General features: G+C 37.9%; 1 protein-coding gene across 3 annotated transcripts in view; it reads left to right on the top strand.

Annotated features, from left to right (window-relative positions):
- SYK (spleen associated tyrosine kinase) overlaps window positions 1-26,870 on the top strand; it is a 99,583-nt gene that overhangs the window by 50,708 nt on the left and 22,005 nt on the right. For all 3 annotated transcript variants that reach the window (XM_071580495.1, XM_071580496.1, XM_071580493.1), the window contains exons 2-4: window positions 15,104-15,555; window positions 17,005-17,165; window positions 26,093-26,231. In XM_071580495.1, the coding sequence (XP_071436596.1) occupies window positions 15,142-15,555; window positions 17,005-17,165; window positions 26,093-26,231 (714 nt within the window). In that variant the 5' untranslated portion in view covers window positions 15,104-15,141. The remainder of the gene's footprint in view (window positions 1-15,103; window positions 15,556-17,004; window positions 17,166-26,092; window positions 26,232-26,870) is intronic.

Raw genomic sequence — 26,870 nt, 5'->3', positions numbered from 1 at the left:
CCAGCACGGGGAGTCGGCCAGCCGCTGGCCCGGCGCCACTGTCCCGGCCCCTTCCCCTTCTTCCCCTTCCCGGCCAGCGCCTCGCGAGGCGGCGGGGCTGGGCCGGGGCCGATAGGAGCCGGCGGCGCTGCTGCCAGACCCCGCGGGGTGCGGAGTGTCGGGGAGCGCAGGCAACCAGAAGTGAGATCTGGAGCTCTAAGCAGCGGACGGGAGGGATGGGTGAAGCGTGCTGGTACGCAGGAGTGTCCTAAGGAGCGACGGCAAAGTGGAGCACTTGTGTCGGAGAGGGAGCGGGCGGCTGAAAACCCTCTACCAAACTGAAACCTTCCCGTACAGCAGGGCTTCGGAAAATGAATACTATTAGCCCAGCGTCTCAGAAGTTTAAATCTAAAACTTAAGAAAGAAACCTGATTTCACCGTATCTCGATACGTTATTGTGGTGGCAGGTTTTAAACAAAGACAAGTTACACAAAAGTAGGGCTTGTATCTGAATGTTGTGTAACCTGTCAAAGCTTTGATGCCTGACAAAATGTCTTTAAAAATGCGGATTTTTCTTATCAAACTTCCCTATTCTGTTTCCAAGAAACTACCTATAGCTAGTGTATTACAAGATGTGCTGAAAGTAGTTGATTTGACAAGTCTGGCACCAGAGTAGTTTCTCTTCATTTTATGTGTTCTGCCAGCATTATTCAGTTATCAATGTTAGCATTGTACTGCATAAACTTTATGTTGTAGTTGACTAAATTAGTTTGAAGTGATGCTATTTCAGACAAAGATAATACTTTTTAAAGTGAAACAATCCAATAGAAGAGTGGCAAGTGGAGTCCCAGTCTGGTCAATTTACATGATATATTGTACAACAATTATTTAAAATAATTTTAAAACGAAATTATTCTTCTTAAGGGCATTAAATTCTTTCAATTTCTCTTTATGTTCTTTTCTATTAGGTTTCTTTCATGTTCCTTTAGTCCACAGAAGCTTATATCTTCTGAGCCCTTGGGTTGTATCCACAGAATAATCCATGGGAACGACCATCCTGTACAGAACTACTATCAGCATGTAAAATGCTGTAATTTTACAGACTTGGAGGCCATAACCAGTAGCAGTGTAGGGTAAATTAAGGCAATCCACTTAGAGGAACTGTAACTTCTTTTTTTTTTTCCTTCATCCCTCTGTTCATGATTGAGAGATAAGCAGACAAATAAGGAAGTTTGAATGCTCTTTATATTGTGACAGTTATCCTGTGGGGGAGAAAGGTTGTAGTTATATATATGTATATATATATATAAAGGTTTGAGATCAGCTGTGATGATTAAAAAATAGCTGAAATAGGTAAAAGTATATAATTGCCTCAGGTTTCACATTCACTTGAGATAACTGAAAAATACCAAGAGAAACAGAGCAGATAAGTTCTGTTTTTCTTCTGATAAAAAATATTGACACTGTAAAAATAAAGGTGAATTGTGCAGCTTTCCATTTTGCACAGTGTTGCAATTCTGATAGAAGAGCAGAATTAAATCCAAAGTCACAGGTAGACAAAAACTGAAATTTATTTTTAGAAAGAAAAAGTGCTTCATGTTGAGTACAAAATAACAGATTAGAAGGCTAATTGTGAGATTATAAACTGGTTTTAAACATCTTTGAAGGTACCAGTGACCAAAAAACAAATGCAGAGTCATTTCATTAGTCTTCTATCCTTTCTTTCATATCTGTTATGCCAGAGGCACTGGAAGCCCACTTCTGAAATGTATGTTGTGTTCACAAGTTATGGTCTTACAATCATAAGATTTTTTTTTCAAATTACACTACTTTTTTTCCTTCCTAATCCTTTTTCAATATGCACTATATAGCAGAAAACAGTGAGTCTGTTGCTATTGTTGTTTTGAATGCTGTGACTGTAAGAAATTTTGTTTGCATCTGAATCCATTGAAGATTCTAGGTAGTGTCCTTCTTTTTCCAGCCTTATAGACTTTTGGAACAGTGCCTCCAGATCTGTTGCATACACATTAGGCAGACTCTGCCAGAGTCTGCTTTCAGTTGCATGTGTTTAGCTTCAGAATAACACAGCCGAAAAGAGGAACTTGTGTGGGTTTATACAATAATTACAATGAATACAAGCCTTATCTTTGAATGTGAGGAATACTTACTGAAAAATCATTCCAATGAGCTGTTTAAAACTACTTTTTTACTTAAATGTAAACACATGCTTAAGTGAGCTGCTTCACTGGGGCAAGAGTACTTGTACCATTCAAGGTATCTGTTAAACAGCCGAAGATGATCTGGCATGTGTTTGTGTGTCAGTCATAAGAATGAAAACATATCACCTTGCAAGGATTTACAGAATCAGCTTCTTAAGTTCTAATTTAAGGGAAAATAAAGGGGCATTTTATTATAGTGAAGCAATTTTGTGGTCCAGTAGTTTTGTTTGCATTTCACAAAATAATAAAATCTTGGTGGAGCAGGAGAAGGCAGCTCACTTTAAGTCCCAGATGGCACTTCTGAAAATGTTTTGACAGAAAAATATTCTTAATATCTGCATTATTTTACTGACAAGCATTGTTAATTCTGCAGTTGGATTTAAGCATTTCAGCCATTCCTGTGAGAAAAAGAAGCCTTGTGCTTTGCAGTATCCTTCCCTATTCTCATGCAGTAGAGCATGGTGCAATACAAAATTCTTAATATTTATTTGGGGCATGGTAAAAATAGTTCAATCGCAAAGTTCTTGGTTAGTATTCGAATTTTTCTCCTATCATTTAAGGGTTCAGCAGCAAGGTTACATAGCTGACATTGTCTAGCTTTTATTTTCATGACACAGGGTAATGTGGAGGCATACAATTAAGTGAGGAAAATCTTTTGCCACCAACTTCTGCATTGCTTGGGAAAATATCAGTGTTGCAAGTGTTAGAATTGTGAAGGATTCTGTATGTTCCTGCACCAAACAGAAACAATTCCAGAATTTGCTAGAAAAGTTAAAAATGCTTAGTATTTGACACAAACTATCACCTACCTCAAAGCAATGAAATAGTTTTATAGTTTTTCTTGACATTTCAAAGTTAAAATTAGGCTATAACTTCCTGTACTTGTACATACATTGATTAAATGGCCATTTCCTTAAAAGTGCGTCCTCTAAAAATGAAAGAAAGGGTGAAAATAATTTTGATACTTACAGGGATCCTAGTGCTTCAGTAGGGACTTCAGTATATCCATGTTGGGACCATTGTTATTTAATGCTTTCATTAATGACATATATGAAGGAATTGAGTGCACCCTCAGAAATTTTGCAGATGATAGCAAGCTGAGTGATGCTGTTGACACAGCTGAAGGATGGGATTCCATCCAGAGGGACTTGGACAAAGTCAAGAAGTCGGTCCATGGAATCACATGAGGTTCAAGAGGGCCAAGTAGAAGGTGCAACCCCTGCTGTCAATGCAGGCTGTGGGGTGGCCATATCGAGAGCAGCCCTGATGCGAAGGACTTGGGGATGCTGGTGGATGAGAGGTTGGACATGACCTGGTAATGTGCACTTCCAGCCCAGAAAGCCAGTTGTATCCTGGGCTCCATCAAAAGCAGTGTGGCCAGCAGGACAAGGGATGTGACTTTGCCCTCCTACTCTGCTCTGGTGAGACACCAGCAGGAATGCTGCACCCAGCTCTGAAGTCCTCGACACTGGCAAAATATACACCTATTGGCATGCCTCTAGAGGAGGCCCACCAAGTTGATTAGAGGGATAGTGCACCTCTCCTATGAGAAAAGGCTGAGAGAATTGGAATTTTTCAGCCTGCAGAAGAGAAGGCTTCAGGATGACCTGATAGAGACCTTCCAGTACCTAAAGTGAACCTGCAAGAAAGAGAGAGAGAAATATTTACAAGGGCATTTAGTGATAGGACAAGGTGGAATGGCTTAAATCTGAAAGAGAGTAGGTTTAGATTAAATGTTAGGAAGATATTCTTTACTGTGGGGATTGTTAGGCACTGGAACATGTTTTTCAAAGAAGTTGTGGATGCCACTTCCCTGGAAGTATTCCAGGCAAGACTGGATGGATCTTTGAGCAATATGGTCTAGTGAAAGGTGTCCCTGTTCACAGTAGGGAGGTTAGATCTAGATGATCTTTAAGGTCTCCTCCAACTCAAGCCATGCTGTGATTCTATGATGTAAAAAGTGTCATAAGCTTTCTCTTTGTACCTGGTACCAGAGCAACTAATGGAAAACTACTATGTATTAGAACGTAAATGAAGAGGATACAGGAGTATGATACAGATAGTTTGTCCAGTTTCACTATCAGTCTGTGTGTAACAAACTGATGTTGAAATGTATTGGTTGAGCAGCTGAGACTATCCTGTCATTCCTTCAGCTTTGCCTTATTTTTCTTTGGAATAGTGTTCCTCCAAACAGATACAGATTGCCAGGTGTCCTGAATAGACAAAATGTCCAGCAATATTACCAAAAACTACTCTTTCTTTCAGAATGGAAAGAGGTAGCAGAAGGAATCTTGCAGTACTGACACTGAGGAGAGGCAAGATGTGAGGTGCTAAGAGCTTTTGTTAAAAAAGTAGGACTTCAGGCACTGTAGTATGTTAAGTCCTGCCATGTAAATCCCTGAGGCAATGCCTAGGCCAGGGATGGAGCTGAAATTGACAGGAAACTAAACTGTGTCTTGGGGTAGCTAAAGAAAACATATTCAGGAAATGTTAGAGTAGGATAGGTACCAAGGAAAAAGACATACAATTGCTTAAAAATTTTAGCATAATAAACCTTTACCTTAAATAACAGATTCAGAAAAATAAGTAAGGGGTTATTATTAAACATATCAGCCACAACCTGCCCCCTACTCTCTTGGACAGTCTTCCTCTTACTTCTTTTCCTCTGTTTAGATAAAATAATGAAGTAGGTTAAAAAAAAAAGGGGGGGGGGAATGGAGAAACCCACAAAACTTTCTAGACCACAGCCTCTGAAGCATATTGAAATCAGGTTGCTGTATCTTAGCTAAAGCCAATGTGACTGAGACCATCCATGGAATGCTTGATCTATGTATTTCTATGCACAGAACTGCATGAAAAAAAATCCAGTATGGGATGAATGAACTCAAAACTACTGGAACACATTTTCTGCAAAGAATGCAGAGCTGTGTTAACTTGAAAGCAGTGGTATGTTGAGGGAATGATGTTAGTAGTGTGAAATCCAGTTGACTCTGAATCTCAAGGGTCAAGTTTCATAAAATGAAGGAAGCTTTTTGTTATCCTAGTGTAGCAGCTATCCTTACTGACAACTACCAGTGGACCATTTAGTGATGTAACTATGTATACTGGACAGAGGACAGCACACCATGAGAAAAGAAGGCTGATTTTAGTCATTTTTTCCAGCCTGGCAGTTAGTAGTGCAAGAGATGGGGAAATACTGCCTATTGGCCCAGAATACATTGAGACCAGGTGCATCCTTGTCAAGAGTATTTAATTGGTCCAGGGGTTGTAAATGAGTTTACTCTGTGGGAGGGGAGGAGAGGAGAGGAGGCAGCTTGTGCCTCTCTGTGTGTAGCGTTTCTGGACCATTCTATGTTTTACATGAGAGGTGGGGTTATGTTGCAGTTAATCCAGGAGGACATTTGCTAGAGTAAAATGGGTTTCTGCCTGCTAAGAGACTGTCTGATCCACTTGTTATACCAATAAGAAGGAAATTTTATCTGTGCTGCTTGTTCTGAGGATAAAGGGTGGTATAGGGGAGAGATGTGGACTTAATCTTTTCTGATGGCTGATTGATTGATGCTCTAATTGCTGTGAGGAGTCTTTATTGCTATGCAGTTTGTCTTTTCTGATGTACGTATCCTCCCAAAAGGTAGTCAGGAAGAGCTGATGCCATTGCTCGAGGATACTATTTTTGGAGAGAAATAATTCTTTGATCTGATTCTTAATTAATTAAAAAAATGTGACACAGGGATACCTTAAGAAAATAGATTTTATCCCTTCTCTATAAAATCATATGGTATTTATCAATTTTTAATCAGACCTGTGCTAACTGTGTATTTTATATTAATGTTTGATTTTAGCTTGTAGGCAAGTTTGTCAGTTGTGTTAACCATGCATAGCTTTGGACAAAGATGCATTTAACCCTGTAAGATGAACTTTAAAAAATAAACTAAAACCCCTGAGCTTTAAGAAATCAGAAAACCTGTCTAAGTTAGAGGCCTGAAGCTGTAACATTGTTTAGTTAAAAGAAAATATAGAGCTGCAGAGGTAAGAGCAGCCCATGAGAGCTATTAAGAGTCACTTAAAATATACTGCTTAACTTTGGGGATGAGTTTTCAGTTGTAACTAAGTATATAAACTTGAAAACACTAAAGTCTCCTTCAACATGTCTTTGGTAGAATTACCCTCCATATTCCCAGTGCTGAATAAAAGGAAGGATTTTGTTCTATTCTGTTGAATTTGATTGTTTCTTAACTCACCCGTTAAATTAAAAATTCTTTACTATGAGAGTGATGAGGCTCTGGAACAGGTTGCCCGGAGATGTTGTGGATGCCTCATCCCTTGCAGTGTTCAAGGCCAGGTGAGATGTGGCACTGAGCAATATGGTGTAGTGGGATTTGTCCCTACCCATTGCAGGGAGCTTGGAACTAGATTATCTTTAAGGTCCTTTCCAACTTAAGCAATTCTATGGTTGTATAATTACAGTTATTATAGACATATAAAAACCCTGATCCTTAAGGTTGGCAGTCTGCCTGTGTGAGCTACTATCACATCTTCCTTTCAAAAAATAAAGTTTCTTGTCCATTTTTCCATAACTCTGGGGATATGATTTTTTTCTGAATGTAATTGCCAGCAAGAGATCAGCCATTGGTGCTTATGGTGCCACTACAGCAGAAAATTAACCTTGCTTTAGCCTCCTGGCAGGAATTTTTCTAAGAATAAGGCATGACTTTTAAAGACTCTAGAGACGGACACTGTGAAAGCTCGTTCAGTTTTGTAGAAACTTGCCTATTCTAGGAGTACGAAAAGCAAGCTATTTTTGTTTCTGCAATAATTTCTCTACTTTATATATGAAGCAGGATACTGAAGACTGTTTAAAGAGACAAAATAGCTTTAGTCTGAAAGAGGAACCTGCCTAATTTTGTTCACTCTGACTCACAATGAGGCCAGTCCATTGAGCAATGTTTTAGTGATTTTAAAAATAGAGCAATAAATTTCAGACAAATGAATGAAGAATAGTAAGGTCCAAATATTTTCCTGCAGTGTTGTTTTCTTAACAATAAATGACAGCTAATCTTCATGGCTGAGAAACTGAGGCCATTATCTGCATCTATATCCTCTGACTAGGAAATAAGTAGACACAAACAGAGCTGTACATAGAAGGGGGAAGTTCATGCCTTTATAATATGTTTGGAAATGTCAGCCTGCAACAGTTAAACAACTAGTTTAAGAAAGTTTAAATTAAGATACTTATTGGAACCTAAAAGTAAATCTGTATTTTGGCTCTCCCCAGTAGTAAAACTAGAGTGGTGTTTATCCTGAACTTTGAATGAAACATGTGGCATTTTATTTTAGTCCTGTGATGGTTATCAGACTTAGAGACTGTTGTAATAACATTGAGTTTCTGAAGGGATTGATTTTTTTTCTCCGAATGGAGTTTTTCTTTCTCCTTCTGATAGTAAAAACTTCCTTCTAGAATTAATGATGCTTTATTTCTGACAAATCTCTTGTTAACTGGCAATTTTACTCAAAATGTCACAAGGATTTAACAACAAAATTATCAATTTTGCATTCATCCACACCTGAGGCCTGATCCTTCTTAATGAAGCCAGTCTTTCTCTGTTCTCATGGTAATAAAAATTCACAGTATCACCAGCTCTGTGTTCAAGGTTGCAGTTTTCTCTTTTTTTGTGTGTCTTTGGAAATCGTGCAGATATTCCAGATTTTGCTTTTCTGGATAAAGAATATTTTGGCTCAGCAAGGTTGTTTTTATAACATTCTGGTAGATCTCCTTTTTCAGGCAACTTCTTTGTCAGTTGTGAAAAACTATGGACAGTAGTAAACCTTGAAAGAAGTTTTTGGAGGAATCTGGGAGGTTAGGAGAAATTTGGTGATAGTTAGATGGATCTTGGTTTTACAGTGCTAACTTGTCCATAACAGTTTTGTCATAGCTGTCTCTGTAAAAACTTTTTTGTAAAAATGAAAATATATTCTACCTGGAAACGTCCTATGCTGTCATACTTAATGTCACTGCAGGCCATTGGAGAGGCAGCTCCATCTGTTTATAGTGATTCTCCTTTCAAGTAAGCAGATAATATTTTGTTTTGCTCTTCACGTGTTTTCACTGACTTTGCAGCCATAGTAACCTCTGCGGTACATAAAGAGATTTTACTTCTTACTGTAAATGAGGAAAGGAAAGAAAGTTGAAACAAAACCAGAAAGGAATAGATTAGATAGATAGATAGATAGATAGATAGATAGATAGATAGATAGATAGATAGATAGATAGATAGATACATACATACATACATACATACATACATACATACAGAGAGAGATATAGCTAAGCTCAGGAATTCTGGAAGTATTGAGAAATAGTTTTGGGATGCCTGGGAAATACTTTTGTAACTGCACCACAACCCATGCCTTTTTCTCTTTATTTTGCCAGCATTTGGAATAAAACAGTTATCCTTACACTCTTCTGCAGTCACTACAGAGCCACAGTTGGCATTGGTGGAGCTCTTTCTGTGCCCAAAGAAGTTTGTTCACATCTTGTCACAGCAGGAAAATGGGAGACTAGAGAAAGGTCTGTCTGCAACACCTTGAATGCTTTCCATCACTTACATGGCAATTTAGTAGGGACTGATTAAAGTCAAGTGCTTTGTTCAAAAGGGAGCAGGTTTTTATACAAATGATGCCACCTGTCTGAAGGCTGAAATGCTTGCTTTGACTAGAGGCATCTTTAGCCAGAGGCAATGTTTGAATTTGTGACACTGTAAGAGATGAAAAGGAGGAGAGAGAATGACTAACAGATCATAATGAGGATCTAGAAGGAAGTGTTGATACTTTTGTGTCAATTACTTTTTCTAAAGGGTAAAGACACAAAGAGTGTATTTTGGTTTTTGTTATGATTGTGTTTGTTTTATTGCTGTTTTGGTTTTGGTGTTTTTTGTTTTTGTTTTTGTTTTTTTTTTAATTATATGTGAAACTTGTAAGGTTTGTACTTCCAGGGAAAGAATTATTGCAATCCATAAACACCTGGCTTTTTTTTATCTTTTTCAATAACATTCTGAACTTTTAAAAATATCAGAGACGAAAAGCCTTATTAGAGGAAAATGATGACATGTGAAAACATTACCAAAGACATGAGAGCTCTAAAAGAAAGGTACTGTGGAAGAGTGAGATAATGGATTCCTAGCATCTGTGAAGAATCAGTTTTAGTGATCAGTGCTCTTCCACGTGATATCAGTACAGAAGCTTGTGTAGGAAACCCCTGAATAGAACACGAATGCTGATGTCCTGTTTTCAAAGCCTCTGTTTGTGTTACGTATGTATGTGTATGTATGTGTATGTGTATGTGTATGGCCAAACTTTGTGAACGCAGATTTGGGAAGGGCTCTCCCCACGTGGGTGTGCCCTTCCAGCCTGCGCAGTGGATTTTAGGTGAGGCACAGCATGCACAGAACTGGCCCCACCGTTTAAGTCCCGAGGTCCATCTTCCACGGCCGAGCAAGCTTGGACAGTGACAGTGAAGTCCTCAGGACTCTCTACAGCACTCGGTACTAACTGGGGCTGACCCTACTGAGCATCCGAGATCTGACAGGATTGGATGGCAGAGAGGCATTGAACTGCCCGGTACGGTCTCCACTGAGACTCGAACTCACGACCTTGTGATCCAGAGTCTGGAGTGCTCACCATTACACCACAGGACCCCCCGATGTTTGTGTTATAATAGGGCAGTAATTGTGCTGACAAATCAAGTAGTATTTCCTCAGGAAATATTTCAATAGCTCAAGGGCTTGGAATAATCTGATGATATGCGAATGTCAGATGCAATTTAGAGTAAATGAGGACATTTTTGGCATGCTTCAGTGGAGTTGAAAACATCTATCTGTCCTCAGCATAGATTAAAATTTCTGTAGAAAGTAAACTCAAAGGAAAATATTTCTAAAATCACAGGGGTTTAAGATAATGATAATTGTAGGTGTGGCACTGAGTGCCATGAACTAGTAAATGGACTGGAGGTGGACCAAGGGTTGGACTTGATGATCTCGGAGGTCTTTTCCAACCCAATCGATTCTATGATTCTATGGTGTTTGTGATTTTTATTTTTTCCGGTTCTTTTTATGAATGATGCTTTCATACAGAAGGGGAGATAATTGGTGTTTTTCCTAAACCTATTATATGAAATACCAATGACACCTGTTTAGCTGTTGGGTTTTTTTTCTTTCCCTTAAGCTGAGAAAGATACTAACAAGGCCACTAACAGTAACCTGCCACAGACTGGACGATCTCAAGGCCTGGTAATAACTGATGATGTTATTAAATTCAGGTTGTAAAATCCCCAGCAGAAAAGTCTTCTGGGCCCAAAGCTGCCACACACTCTATTTTTTCCCAAACAAACTTTGAATAAACTACAGTTCTGATAAAGAATACATCTCAGTGCTTAAAAGCCCTATCAGAAACACTGTAGTTATCCTAAGAGCATTTCAATAAATGAGAAATATCTGAAAGAAGGAAAATTGTTCTGAAACTAAACTGTTTGAAGGTAAAATATGAAACTTGACATCTAAGACTGGTATGTCTGATAAAAGTGTTAAGGAAAGAGACCAGTATTGAAGAAATAATAAAAGTGAAATTTTCTAAAAACTAACATATGCTTTGTGTGTATGTCAGCATTGTCCAGGAGAGTATGTAAGACAACTGGAAAGTCTTTGGAGATGAAAGAAAGCATACTTTTAGAGTCTGAAACAAGGTAAAAAAGTGTAGCATAGCTTAGCTCATCAGTAAAAACATGCAGAAATCAGAGATTTGTGTTTGATTGTATGAGAAAAACCTCTCATGGACTAGTTGGAGAAAACACATGGAGAAGAGAGCTCAAGCACGAGGGGTGGAAATGTTGCCGTAGGTTGTAACCTGGTTAGAGACACAGTAGATGCAGACTGATTCATACTGCCCTAAGAATCAGTACGTGGCAAGGGCACTTCCCCGAGGAAACTCAATGTACTCAAAGAAATAAGTTACGGGTAGCAGTATGGTTAGCAGAGATTTTTTTCTAACACTGTCAAAGCAGGTTTTCCTGAGTTTTCCTCTTCTGCTTTGAGAGAAAGTTCTGTTTCCCTGTATGCAGGAAATGTGTGAGATACTAAACTCTTGTGCTACATCTGGAGTACCCACTCTGTCAACATTGATGAGGTAGCTACCTGAGGGGAAGTGGGTACCTAATTTTCCTATTTATTTGCATATTTTTTCATGTAGGATAAGCCTGATATTTGCATACATTTGCAGCTTCCTTAAAAATCAACTTTAACAGCTAAAGGGAGAATTGCACTTTTGACTCTCTTGTTTTTATGCTCAAGCACATCTCCTGGGTAACTGGCTGCACTTCCTTCTTCCCTCTCAAAGGTAAAGCCCTACATTCAGCCCTTCAGGCACCTAATCTCCATTTTACACTTTCACATTTTTAACTCCATTACTGATCCTAGAAGGGTATTACACTCCCAAAAGGAAGGCAAGATTTTGAAAGTCCAACCAAAGAGAGCATTCATCTCAAATTCATAAGTTCTTCCAAAATTGATAAGAAGTTTTTAACCGTTACCTAGAGTTCTGTGTGCTTATTGGCTCTTTGTATGCCCACAGAACACTTCATCAGTCCAAACATTTCCACCATTGCTAAACACTGAATATTCTTCATGCATTAGAACCTGGGGAAGAGAAACTTTGCCTGAAATCTATCAACAGTAACCTGTTTTGCAAAAATAAATCAGATCTTTTTGTCTGAAACAGTTATAAATATATCACTTGTGAAATCTAAGAGACTGTAAAAATCCTGTTGTGGTTCTTTCCATAATTGAGAAATATTCTCTATATTTTAGAAACTTCTTATAGTAGACCTTCATATTTATCTGCCCCTTGAACTTCTCTACTTTACATTCTGAAGATTTAAGAGACAGTCCCTCATGCATACCATCACTGGCATTTCATTTAAATTGCAAACTGGGGTTTTGGGTTTTTCTTCCCCTCTCTTTTTTAGGAACTTGTGTCTGGGCAAATAATTCTAAAGAGTGTATAGTAAATACTGAGATTAATCTGAGACTAAACAGTACCCTGAGGAATAGCCTGATCTGAAACACATCAAAGACAAAGTGAGTTTAAATTTCAGTTGCCATTAGGATTTTTGTAGCCAGGGAATATGAGTTTACCCCCTCTAGCCCTGCCCCCTGCCTTCACTTTTATTTTGTTAGGTCTTACTTTCATTCTAAAGTTCTTCATCTTGTTTACCATTTTTTTAATTCTGAAGTTAAAGGTATGGCAAAAAGAAACTTTCATGAAATACTTCCATGAAAATAAATTTCTACAGACAGAGTGTGGTGGTAGTGTTTTTCATTTTGATATTTGTTCACTACAGTATCACTAAGGTGTTTTGAACAGGTACTGCAGTGCAGTACTATTCTTAGGATGAGACACACTGGGATTTTGTCCTTTTCTCCAAGGAAATTGTACAGTGCCGGTGAAGAGCAAGTGTCAATCATTCAACCATACAAGTTCTTTCCTTACTAAAAACCTGTCAGCAAATCTGTTCTCTTCTACCCTTCCTGAAAGTGATATTGAAGACTTGAAGCCTGCATTCAGGGACCAGTTTGCCAGAGGTGGGATGATGTATGTTCACCTCCTGACCAGCAGTATGTGTGGAGCAGAGTGGAGTAAAAAATAATTACATGGTAACATAGGGGTGTCTGTGGGAAGCAAGCAGGAATGAAGAAAACAGCCTAGTCATATTTGTAATGACTTTCGGAGTAATAGAACCAAAGAGTCATAGAAGTATTTTGATTGGAAAAGATCTTAAGACCATCAAGTCCAGCTGTAAACCTAACATTACCAAATCCACTATGAAACCATGTCCCTCCCTAATCACCAGGTCTGTAGGTCTTTTAAATACCTTCTGTGGTGATAGTGAAAAATGCTTCGAAATAAATAAATGCTAAGAAGCTTTTTGTCTTTTTAACAATAAGGTATTTATTGACAATGTTGGAGGCAAGCTAGTTCACACTGGTCAAAAACTTGCCTAACTTGTTTGTGTAAAACAAATAATTTATAGTCTTCAGTTCATAGTTAGCACCTTCTAATTTCCATATTAATGACTGGGCGAAATCTTGGGTGGAGCTGTCCTTTTGGCTTGAAATTTGTGTAGTGGTCTCACTCTTGAAGCATGTTCATCACTGTTGGACTTGAACCTTTTCTTTCTTTAATGACATGACCTGTCAAACTTGTAAAATCTTGGATCCTTACCATTTCATCCCATTGAAGTGTCTAGCTTCCTTTTATGTATGGCTTCTAATCCATGGTATGGTAGTTTCTATAATTGCTAGGACAGTGCGTACCAGACCGAAGTGACTCCAGCACTTCATGCTGTTCGATGAGTTAGAGTGGCTTTGCTGTGCAAACAACATTTTGCAAAGCAGAACTAAAAATTTCACAAAACTAGGGGGTTTTCGTCTCTTTTCTCTTTCAGTGGTGGTGATTTAACCACTTCCCTGGGCAGCCTGTTCCTATGTTTGATAACTCCTTCGGCAAAGAAATTTTTCCTGCTATCTAATCTATACCATGTGAGCCTTATTCATTTGCCTTTGCATTCCTCTCCCTCCCACCCCCATCCTACACTTACCCCACCCCTTCACATATTCACAGAGTAGCACAGGTATTTTTCTGCTATTTTTTGACACAAGCACAAGAGACAGGAAAGCAGCTGTGATCCACTGAAGTGTCACATATGAACTAAGCACTAGGCACAAACAGCTCTGCCTGTTACAGAACTGCCATGGGAGGTACCAATCTGAAGTTCTGTGTGCCAAAAGACCCTACATTAAGACTCCCATTCATCAGTTAAACCTCTGCATTATGGACTCTCTCTTTGTTCATCCTGTATCTATAAGATGTATTAAACATGTATAAGAGATTGTTTTTATTGTTATGAATAAAAGAACTGAAGATGTTTATGTTTATTCAGTATTATTCTTCAGAGATACTGTACTTGATTCTCATCTATGTTTTTGTTGATAGTATGCCTTTATATTATTTCAATATAAGCTGTTTGAAATGAAAAGTATCGAAAAAAGACACTATCACCTTTTTTAACCACTAAAAATAGCATTGGTAAGTCTCTGTGGAGAGGAACATTAACTGTTTAATTCTATACTTTGTTATGGCTTTTGTCCTTACTCAACCCACATATGATCATAAACTAGTCTTATAGGCAAAATTATGTGGAAAACTGTTCTCATTGAGTCTTTCTTACCTAGTTATTTCCTCTTATTGAAGAAGGCTAATAAAAAGAATAGATAGAGGCAGTCAGATAAATGAAAGTGGCAGTGCCTTTATATGCCTAAGCAATAGGGTAGAAGGGGAAAGAGTTAAAAGAAAACTGGGCAGTTAGAGAAAACCTTTGTTACTATAGAACAGAGAAAACATTTCCATTGGGATTTAGGACAACTTAGAAGCTGTCATTAGAACAAGATGAAAATAAAAATATGATCTTTGTTCCAAAATAATTTTTTTCATTACCAACGTGTGTATTGTTAACAAAAGTATTACCAACATAGCATCAAGTTGCACTAGAGGAGGTTCAGGTTGGACATCAAGAGGAATTTCTTCACAAAAACTATTGTTGAACATTGGAATGGCCCGCCCAAGAAGGTGATGCAGTCACCATCCCTGGAGGTATTCAAGAAACAAATGGATGGGGCACTTAGTGCCATGATCTGGTTGACAAGGTGGTGATGAGTCAAAGGTTGGACTCTATGTTCTTGGAAGTCATTTCCAGCATAATAATGCTGCAATTCTGTGAACATGCCACATGTGAACTGCCATGTTACTGGTTTATCCTCTTTTTTTCAACTGATACTCATGTCTCTGTGTTTTTTCAGATATAGAATACTAGGTTTGCTACTCACAGAAGAAAAACATGGCTTCCAACACAGCAAATCCTGCTAACCATCTGCCATACTTCTTTGGTAATATAACACGTGAAGATGCTGAGGAGTATCTGATGCAAGGAGGAGCGAGCGATGGACTATACTTGCTCCGCCAAAGCCGGAATTACCTGGGGGGCTTTGCCTTATCCTTGGCCCATGGAAGGAAGGTTCATCACTATACAATTGAGAGGGAGCTGAGTGGTTCATATGCCATTGCAGGAGGCAAGTCACATGCCAGTCCTGCTGAACTCATTAACTATCACTCAGAGGAAACAGATGGACTTATCTGCCTACTGAGAAAACCTTTCAACCGACCACTGGGTGTTGAACCAAAAACAGGACCCTTTGAAGATTTGAAAGAGAACCTCATCAGAGAGTATGTCAAACAAACTTGGAATTTGCAGGTAAAACCAGAATGTTCTTGCCAGAAAGTGAGTTTTGAGCTAGGAGAAAAAGGGATTGCAGTGTTTGTTTCCAGCTCTTGCTGCTACTGGATAGTATTTTTTCAGAACAGAATCATAGCCATTTGAGTTCGAACAGTGGTTTGAGTTTTTTCTCCCCAATAAATGCAGTAACTTGGCCATAAGTGTAGTTTTCCTCAGATTTACAAAACTTAGAATTTCTATGATGTCTTGGGCTAGCACAATCTTATCTACCACTACACTAACATACTTCATCAGATCTGGACCAAAAGTTAATAGATGTAATGAACAAGACACAGAAATAGTTTCTTTGATTGCTTTTAATTCTGAATTTTTATGGAATGACATACAGACAGTCATGGTGACATGATAACTTGTTTTGCATACTCCTCTCTTAGCTGGCCCTGTTTCTGTGATGCTAATTTAGATTATGTCCAAAACAAACATGTTCTTGAAACAGAACAGTTTCTACTCTGTAGAGTAATGTACTGTATATACTTTAGTACTGCATGTGTCAAGCAGGAATGTTCCATGTGGAGGACAGCAGGCTGGATATTTTCCTGGGAATTGCTATGAAGAAGGCAGTCTTAACATGGAAACACTGGTGTAGGAGGCTGAAACAGGAATATTATTTCACCTTGGAATGCTATCATGAGTGACCTTTAGGAAATCATGGAGTTACACAGGTTTTTAAACTCTTTTGCTACTATCAAGTAACCCTGTGAATTCTGCTCTGTAAAAAATGGGCAGAAATCCCCAAACTGGGAAAGGCTAAAACTTGTTTTCTATAAATATGGAGGCTCACAGTCTTTTTCTCTGCTGAGTCTGAACCCAGTCTAGCTCAAGCTAAAAACTGATGAAACTAGGGGGTTTTGCCCTGGGATTTTGGGGCCCAATTTCTAATCAGTAGGTTGTAGATGGGATTAGAAGTATCTAGGTTAATATTACTCTAAATACTTCACTCTAAAATCGGGACTCTTCTGTCTGCTTTGAGGAAATTTGCATTGATGTCTTTGACATAGACAGGCTGCAACAATGGAAAGCGTGTTCAGATTATTTCAGTACAAAGTCATAGGATATGTAATTTGGAGGTATGTTTGAAATCTCTGACATGAAGTGTACTTAGTTATGTCTCATTAGCGTAAAAATATGACTTTAAATACTGCTATATTAAGGGCTTAATTTACTGAATAATTTTCCTTCTTTTTCTCAGAGGTACAGGAAGAACCCCAGTTTCTTGATGTTTAGATTACCATATGTTAGTTTTTGGTTTCAAATCTTTATAGCAACCAGACTTTTCCTTCACATGCAACAAAAACATGCAGATTTTGGATGTCCCAAAAGTAGTTCCAAAAGACTGAGAGTCTACCAGTCAAATTTTTATTGCAGAAGATAGTTTGACTGTTCCACTGTGCTTTTACTACTCTCTAGGGGCATGCTCTTGAACAAGCTATCATTAGTCAAAAGCCTCAGCTGGAGAAGCTGATTGCCACTACAGCCCATGAAAAGATGCCATGGTTCCATGGGAGGATCTCTCGGGAGGAGTCAGAACACCGTATCCTCATTGGGTCAAGAAACAATGGAAAATTTCTGTGAGTGCATTTTTCTGTGGTATTTGTCTTTGCCTACAGCATTACTATACAGTTCTTCAGGATAAATATCAAGTGAGAATAGTCCCTAAAATGTGGCTCATTCATCCAGTGAGAGAATGCAGTCCAGCATGATATACCTGACATGATGCTTTCTGCACTAAGCAAGTGCCTCACCTAACTAAAGATGGGAAAGTATAGCAAGGAACACCTTCAGGGGTGTCCACTGATGCCTGCTGGAATCTTTTGAGACCTGCACAGGGCAGGCCCTGGCCCCTTCAGTCCCACTGCCAAAGCCTGACTATCGGCACCCAATGCACAGACTTACTAAACTGGTACAACAATAGGCAAACTGCTTGTGTTAGTCATTATTGGGATAGGTGTCTGCCTGGTCTCCAAGGCACAGTGGTGGTGCTTAGTTTTATAGCTTGGCAACAGAAGGAATGGCTTCTAGCTTTATGCACCACTTTGGGTCTGCTGCTTCCATCAGCATTTACCTGACCTGATGTTCTTTGTTCTTTTGTTTTCTGACCACAAATGTGTCATTTAGGGAAGTGACAGACAGCCATCATCTTGTAAGCACTACAGCCAGACAAAGTCTTCTAACTGAAAAGCTTTTCTTTTGGAAACCCTCATTTGAAAAATATCAGTGTTTTAACAGAGTCATCTTTTGGTGTTCTCCCCATCCAAACCAGAAAATATTTATATAATCATAGAAAATAAAGTGTAAAAGTCATGACCAAGTAAGAATCACTTAGACATGTAAAATTTCTGAGAGAAATTTCATCACCTACCTATGTAGTCTTCTTTGACTTTATAAGTGCTAGTCCAAAGTGAAATCCCAAGAGTGAGTGCAGGATGGATATGTTTCTTCAATACCAACTCTTTCACTTTACTATTTGCTGTAATTATGCCACACTAATTGCTAAAGTGGATGCAACCCTCATACATTTCTGTGTTTCAATCTCAGTTGACAGGAACCAGTAAGTCTCCTAAGTCTTAGTTTAAAGTACAGTTAATTCCTGTGAGTTGAAGTTTTACCTGCAACTAATTTGAGTGTAGTGACATGTCAGTTCTTGAAATCTGTTTCCTGAATTCTTTGTGTTTCACAACCAGTCTCATATACTGCTTTCTACTTTAACACCTTGCTGAATTTTTTTTTTTTTAAAAAAAGGGGGAAAAAGGAAGCTAAACTAATTTTTTTCCAAAGAAAAGGATCAATTGGCTAACATTTCTTAACAACAGGGACAGACTTTAGAGTAAGGGATTGAGATTTTTTTAGCAGACTTTATTATTTTCAGTCTCTGTAATAAACACTGATCTCTTTAAATCTTCTATAAACATCCCTACTGTTTTGAATAGAAATACTTTCCAAGTGTTTTCCTGTGTTCCTTAAAGATGGCCTAGGGTGTGTTTGTGCTGCTGTTTGCAGTAACATGCTCAATGATCTGGGTAGGGAGCATTCAGACCTTCTCCCACATGAGTGATTATGTCAGTCAGCCCACATCTTATATAGTTTTACTGGAACTCAGGTGGCGGCATTCATATCAGATAGATAAACCCATAGAGGAGAAAATTCTAATTTTAGAGCTCTGTTTAAACCATAAGAAATGCCACTGGATCTTTAATAATATTAATATATAATGGCTAGTGTGTTGAGTTTGGATCCCTCTCATTAATGACAATATCATTTACTTCTGCATCTGTAGGATGTTTTCCAATTAATTGATTGTTCTCACACAGACTTCATATCTGGGCAGTTTAGAACTTAGTAACCACTCAGCTGCCATTTACTGTTAAGGTCTCAGGGAAGAAACAGGGTGAGAACTTCATTTGCCCCATAATTCAGTAGCAGGAGCAGCAAAAGAAATAATGTGTTGCTTGTTTGTGTCAGAAATCAGTTATTTTACCTTCCTGAGCTGTTCTAACTCTCAGATCCATAGACCTAAAGGCTCATTGTAAATAACAAAAGCATTGTCTAATGCAGTGAGGTTTGTTGTTTTCTGCAGTGGTTTGCCTAACGTGGGCTTGCTCAGAAGGTGTTGAGAAATAAGCCACTCATTTCTGTCTAACTGAAGCAGTATCAGCAAGACCGTTGCATGTAAGAGCAGTGCATTGTTTTACATTTCAGGCACAGACATAGCACAGTTTTACTTACCCAGCAGCAGTGCTTGTCAGAATATTCTGTACATATCTGAGTTGAATTTGTTTCTGTGAATGTAGCTGCACACAGACTGTTTTTCTTACATTGTCTTAGAGTGGTCCATATACTCAAATCTGGTAGCTGACTGAAAGGTAAAACTTAAAATATCCAAGGCCTGGGAGAAATTTGCATGTTAAGGTAGAAATTGGAGCCCAGGAACATGCAGGGAAGCTAGATTTTTAATCAGATGAGGTACTCCAATGCTGTATAACAAGTCCACAAATAGATGCTTGTATATGACAAAAACCATACTGTTTATGATGGAAAAAATATTAGAAGGCTAGAATACTTCTATATATTTTTAAGTGGTCTCTAAAACTTCACTGCACCAGAAATTTGCTATCTGTCTGACCTACCTACCTTGAAAAAAATCCAGGACAGCAATCTCTGTGAGAAGATATCTAACGTCTAGATTTCTTTAGCACTACTTTTCAACATTATGAAATTACAAAATCTGGAATTATGTTTAATATATTAATTATGGAAATAGTTGAAAAACTTCCTGACTTCATTCAAAACATCATGAATAATATCATAAAGACAACACTGCAACTCATCCAAGGAAAAATTCTGAGCTAACTTTGGGTGTTTTAAAAGGTCTTTTAAAAGTTTTTGTCATGAGTGAAAAGTCAGTGATGTAAGTACGGGAATGCTACAAGGAAACAATGTCATGAAATGACATGAAATAGGAAGTAGTGCCCATCTCTTTCAGGAAGAACATTTATGTAAGATTGCCACTTGGTATCAAATTTTGAGGAAAAAATATTGCAGTGGAATAGAAGTAAAGTATCTCTAAAATGACCTAAAAAGCAACTGAAAATAGAGAACTTTAAGTCTTTTGCCCCAGTCAAATTCATTAAATACTACTCTGCATTCTGTGTTGGATGATGGTTCTTGACCAAATTTCAGGGATTTATTAGATTTTGCCTGGTAGGGCACATTGATCGTAGCTCAAACTATTAATATTGTTAATACTGTTATTAATATTTATTATATTGTTAATATTATCTATGCGACTGCACAGATATGTGAACCAGCTTAAAAAAAAATGTAACTTTGCTAACAGTGACAGAACAGCAGTATAATAAAAGTTAGCTTTCTCTGCAGTTTCATATAGGAAACAGCTCTGGTATGTGGTAAGTGTTGGCTTATCTTGATTTATCATCAGTAATGACCACTTCAGTTATATGAACATGTGATCGTGGACATGTGTTAAAAACCAGAAGTTCTGAAGTTAGAAGAGGATAAAGAACATTCATAAATACTGTTAAGCTTAAAAAATCAGCATTAATGAAATTGTGAATAAAGACAATGCATTAGCAGTTTAGTCTCTGTGAACTCTTTATGTTGGTTCATACCTGCATGTAGTTCACATAAAATACGAACAGTTGTGCAAAAGAAAAGTAGAAAACTATTTTGGTATCATGTGAATATCTTCAGTATGCAACAAAATTATTAAAGAAGACAAAAGTATTTTTGACTATCAGGATGACTCATAGCAATACTCATCATGGCATCCCATGATAACAAGAAACTAAATGGTGTCTTACATGTCACAATTGTTAACACTAGTAACAACATTTCAAAATAATAAGTTTTGAAGTACATTTTTCTTGTATTTTTTTTTGACCAAATTCTTCTTTTTCTGATATACATAACAGGCTATATTTACATTAATCTTACTACCTTATTCTAGAACTTTCCCACTGCTGGAGTGCATAGTGGGCTATGAGACTTATGTGACCTTTCAGAGTATTCTTTAAATAATTCTATCAGTATTAAGTAGTTATCCATAAATGGAATGGGACATTTTTGACATCAAACAAGGTGAAAATAATCTTGCTAAGTGTGACCTTAATTCAGGGATATTAATTATTGATGAAATTCCTTTTCAAAGTGCCAAGCAGTAGCCAGGCTAAGACAACCACAAAAATTTTCCAAGACAGAATGCAGACAGTGAACCATGTTTCTGAAGGTGCCATCTTCTGCTCCAGAGCAGCTTGGATGCTGCTTACAACTCTTTGAGAGAGATGTTTAGTGAACTTCAGTTAGGTACATAGCTGTGTGCCACTGCAGCAGGGCTGTGGCCTCTCAAGGCTAGTTCTACTTTGTGTGCTTCAGCAGCAGAGAGGGTCAGAGGTGTGAAGAAAAGCTGTGATCCCTTAGATAGCTGTACTGAGAAGATACCCTTTACAGCAAAGCTGGTTTTTAAGATTTTGGTGGAGCATAGTGTATTTTGCTGGCAGGGTGAAGTCAGCTAAATAGACTAATGCACTGCAATCCTTCTTGCAAAAGTAGTTTGTAACTGTGTAGCAGCTTTATCAGGAGATAAATTTTTAGGTTCCTTTGTAGATAGCAATAGCATGATACGGAGCTATCTCTTTGTTACCTTAAGAGACTGCAGAATAGGACTTCCAGCCAACTTAGTGTATAAGATAAGATAAAAAGGGTAGATCTTTTAATTTCAGACCTGAGGCCCACAAGAATACATACCCACATGTGTTCTGTGAACACTGGTTTCAAGGTTTTTATAATAATGTCCACCCAATCCCCATTCTACCACCCTCAGGTTTTCCCCCATCCCACCCCCTGACACACCACATCAGGAATTGAGTCTGGGGGAGTCTGGGACCCCTCCTTCGTCATCTTGGTCTACCTCATGTCATGTCAGGTCCTTGGAGGCCTTCCAGTGTTCTGGGCTTCGAGGTCACTATGCCTATGTTCATGTCTCCTGGCGCAGGCCTTACGGTGTTTTTCAGCATTTCTACTTTGAAATGAAGACTAAACAGCTACTGGAATTTTGAGGGATTGATATTAGATGGGGTTCATATGTGCAAACATTAAGCTATTAAGTTGCTGTGGATACTTTACTAGAAATACTGATGCATTAAAATCTACATTAACTATAACTACTTCTAAAATCTATGAAAATTAAAATATAAAATAACCCCTGAGGCTTCACCTAAATTCTATAGTGTGCTGACATTTCTGAAACAGCTTTGAATGTGTTACAAGCAGGGAAGCAGAAGTGATGCAATTGAAGACTGCTGTCAATCCCTTTTGTCCTTTATATAATTCTTCTACAGATGTCATCATGTTCATTCCTTATTGTCCTAAAACTTGGAACATGTGCAGTAGGCAGCGGATCTGTGAAGTGATAATGAGTAGCCATGTTGTTATCACGAGAGATGGTCATAAGGGCAGAGGACCAGAGTATGGCTGGATCTTGATCTGCCGTGGGGAATGTCAGTATCTCTGGCATTAAAAAAGCTGTTACTGCTGAGAAGGCAAAGCAAACCAAGAACAAATTTTGGCATGCCTTTGGATTCAGGAGCAAGAATAATTTCACATCATTCCTAAAAGAAGCATTTTGCTCCTTTATTTTCTTCATTATTCTCCACTTCAAAAATGCTGTGACTTCTGTTTTTTTCTACACAGTCAATGAGGAAAGCTGTAATAGCACTTTTTTCCCCCTTCAGGGATATTTTCCTGTAGAAAGGGAGGGATCATTTGGTTTTTCAGATAGAAACAGAAAATGACTGGTACATTGTTCCTTTTGCTTCCAAACAAAAGTAGACTTTACCAAAGGAGGGAATGGATAGCTATTTAAACTGTCTGTAATGATACTCCAAATAGTTATTGGTTGCTACCTCAGTCACAGTCACAAAAACAAAACATGCTCAGACATAGATTGCATGAAATATGAAATCAACACTTAAATTTCTTTTCATTGCATCAGGTAACAGCTTAAGTTTCTATTTTCCTACTTCTATTGTTTTAAAATTATATGTTATAAAAAGTATAGGTACCCTGTCCCTTCTCTAAAATATCTGTGAATTCAACAGTGGATCATGTTTCTGATAAATCTCAGTGGATGAAAGGACAACATTGCTTATTTGCAGGTGGTTTTTATCTTTATGCTTTTGCTTCTCTACATTTGTAATTCTCTGCAATGGCATGAAACAGAAGACCAGCTGATATTTCAGTGCTGACTTCCTTCCTTGCCAAAGTGCTTTTTTTTCCCCCAATGTGTTTTTTTTAATAAAGACCTTTTTTGTGTTATCAGTTTGTATTGAAGAACAGTGAATATTTTGTTTAGTTTCAGAGCATGTTAAAACAGAGTGTGCATTTGAAATTCTTACTTTTTTCTCAACATTCTGAAAATTGTTACTTTTCATGGAAGGAAGGTTCCATATATGGCAAGAGTTCCCAAATCCGATGTGACAATCCTGGGTAATACAGACAGTGCTATCAAGAAGATGTGAGAACCTTAATTTCCTTTCAAAGAGGTTTCGGTTTATAACCTCCCAGTTTTAATTGTCTTTTCCTTTGATTCTATATTTTACAATAACTGTAAGTTACTGGATACTGTTACCCAACTGCAGTTCTGGAGGCTTAGTCTAACCCAGAAAGCCATTATCACAGTCTTCCAAAACCAAAATGAAATTGTTAAACATGGCTTGTAGCAATCAATGTCACCAGAGACAGTAAAAGTTTTTGGTTTGGACTGTGATGGTAAGTTCTGTGAGGGTGCATTTTGGTCCAGTATGGGATCTGGTTGCCAAAAATAAGGCTGAGGCTCTTGCTTTAATGTGCTTGATATTTTTCTTCAGACACATTTTGGAAGATGGTAGTACCTCTGGGATTTAGGGCTTTTGTAGGGATCCAGGTTGTGCTGGAGACGACTGGCTACAGTTTAAAAACACCTGCTCTATGGCCCCAAGAGAACAAGGCTCCTTCTGGACCCTGGTCAATCATAAGAGTTAGAATGGAAATTTTTTTCTTTTTTTTTTAGTTTATGGAGTGATAGAGCTGTCTTACAGAAGTTGCTCTGAGTGTGAACTGCAGATATCTTCAGAGTTAGGTGGTGTTTGGTGAAGGAAAACCTGGGAAATGCAACTACAACTTATAAACCTGAGCTCTGCTTAAATCATACACTAAGTGTGATAGAGTTGTTTGGATCCTTGTCATAGTGTTTAGAAATCAGGACTCTCTTCTCCCATGGGGGCCTTTGCTCCCAAGAAATATTTACAGTGCTTCTAGGGATAGTAACAACTCTTAAAAATGAGAATCATTTTCACTCAAGCCGCCATTTCTTTACATGAAACACGAAGGACATTTTTTACTGGGAAACAATCCATTGCATTTTTATAGTATTATTTCTGAGTAGGAGTCTGATTGCAATGGAATCCACTTGTTTGTGTTTTAGAAACAATGCCCTTCGTTCTGAAAATATTTTCCTGAGCCTTATTTACTTAGAGTGATCAGAGGAAGACTAAGTAAAAGTCACTCTTCATTTTAGCAGTGGCTGTTTCTCTTCATTGGTCAATCAGCACAGGAAATCAACATGCTGAGAAAATACCTGTCATGAAAAACCACAATGTGTTTTAATTTGCTTTAGAGACTTAGGCACGTTACTTTAGTTTCAGAAAACAAAATATTGACCCTACTTCCCTTTTCCTTTAGCCATTGTCCTCTTCACATGTTAGGCAAAAAGAATCACTCTGCTTGAAAAAAAAAATAGATGTATGACTAGTTCAGAAAAAACACAGTATTATTTCAGCCTTGAGTGAGTCAGATGAGAACATAACTTAATACTTACCTCTGCAATCTTTTGAGATATGATAACAAAGCTTCTTACCATCTTAGTGAGCACATACTGCTATATTTCTTTTCGGGGTACTTTGAAAATTCAAGGGAGACTGAGAAGATTTCTGTGTACACTGGAACAAGAAGTATTTCACTGTTGCAGAATCTGGGTTTTTAAGAATCTGGAGCCAGACAGTTTCAGCCTAACTCTATTGCTGTCTGACTGTTAGATGTGAGCGTACATAGGCAACTCAAACTAAAAGAAAAAGTTAGCTGCACTGGCTGTAATGGAGCTAGTGGCAAATTTCTATCTACTCTGGCTCCAGTCACCGGAATATGTGGGTCTCAGTGTCAGCCAGCCTTGAATATACATAAAATTACTCTGCCACACTTTACAAGCCTCTCAGATGGTGCTTGCAGGTCTTCTGGAAGAAGTTCATCCTGGCTTTCTGTGAGTTTTAGATAAAGTTTTTATAATACATTCCAAGATCTCCCCATGGTGAAGTTTAGATAATATACACATCAGTGCCATCTGAAGTTTCATATTATTTTTAAGGAAAATTTACAACAAAGCATTGTCTTTACTGAAATTCTAAGAATTCATGATTCTGGAAATGTATGATTTTCTTTAAATTCTAAGCAAAAAAGCCAACCTATTTCAGCACATATAGATTTTTCCTGTGTTTGATTTTCATGTTTTATTATTTTAGTGTTTTATTTTTTGCTCTTACTATCATCTCTTTTTTTCCAAGCAAAAGATGGAAGAGTGGTACGCCAGCATTGCAGAATCTTTCAAATGCCTACTTGCTCAGAGCACATTTTATGCATTTTACAGTTCTCTGTAGCTGCCTAATAAAGAGCCTTACAACATGGATTTCCTGTGTTCTTTTGTTGCATTTTGGGGAAAAGAAGGCAAACTTCAAGGAATTTATCTGAGAAGAAATTACATGAAGAAACAAATGAAAGGCTTAACAAAATGTCTCCAGGAGTTGTGGCATTGATTTTGTTGCTTTGGTTTGCTTTTTTTTTGTTTGTTTCTTTGTTTGTTTGTTTGTTTTTAATTCAAAATCTTCAAGGAAAGCTAAAAACCAGTGCTCATTCTTAGTAGACTGTAAGCCTGAAAATCTTATTCCTACAGTATCCGAGAAAGGGACAACAATGGTTCCTATGCCCTGTGTCTACTGAATGATGGAAAAGTACTGCATTACCGTATTGACAGAGATAAGACAGGAAAGCTCTCCATACCAGATGGAAAAAGATTTGACACCCTCTGGCAGGTCTGTTAAAATTGTATCTTGTGGGTATCTGTCATAGCAGTTCTGTATAACAGATTAAGGTACCTTTGCTTTATTTTGCCATGTGACAATAGTCTTTGTCTAAAACCATCAAGTTTTGGTAGGTTGTCATTTTTCCAGCTTTGTATGGTTTCTATAGTTGAAGAAAATATATGTTAATGTAGAAAGTCTATGTGAATGTAGAGAGTTTAATCTTATTTAAATGTGATGGTGCAGCCTAGCTGAGTTCAAAATTGCTGTAATTAATTATTCATTTACCTGAACATTCTCTAGAATGGAAGTCCATTTGCATGTGACAATATTCAATAATGACTATGCTTGGTAAAGTCTTTTATGAATATCCTTTATGACAGCAGCAAACAGAATTCTAGAAAGTACTAATGGAATGATTTAAGATGCTGTACACTTAATGCAGTCTTTAGCCTTGAAATTCTCTGCTTCCAAGTATGTAAAAGCTTAGTTTGCTGAGGCTTACCACCAAAATGTGTCTGAACCCTTGTAAAGACTAAGAAACAAAGAATTGCATAGTTGACTGTGCCATGGTTGATACTAAAACTGAATACTGGTAAAATGACTGTGTAAATTAAAAATACTAAGGGAAGTGAAACCCTTGCAGAAATC

The sequence above is a fragment of the Pithys albifrons genome, chromosome Z, assembly GCF_047495875.1.
Source record: "Pithys albifrons albifrons isolate INPA30051 chromosome Z, PitAlb_v1, whole genome shotgun sequence".
Taxonomy (NCBI): domain Eukaryota; kingdom Metazoa; phylum Chordata; class Aves; order Passeriformes; family Thamnophilidae; genus Pithys; species Pithys albifrons.
The sequence above is the reverse complement of the archived record's forward strand: the minus strand, read 5'-3'. Positions and strand labels throughout refer to the sequence as shown.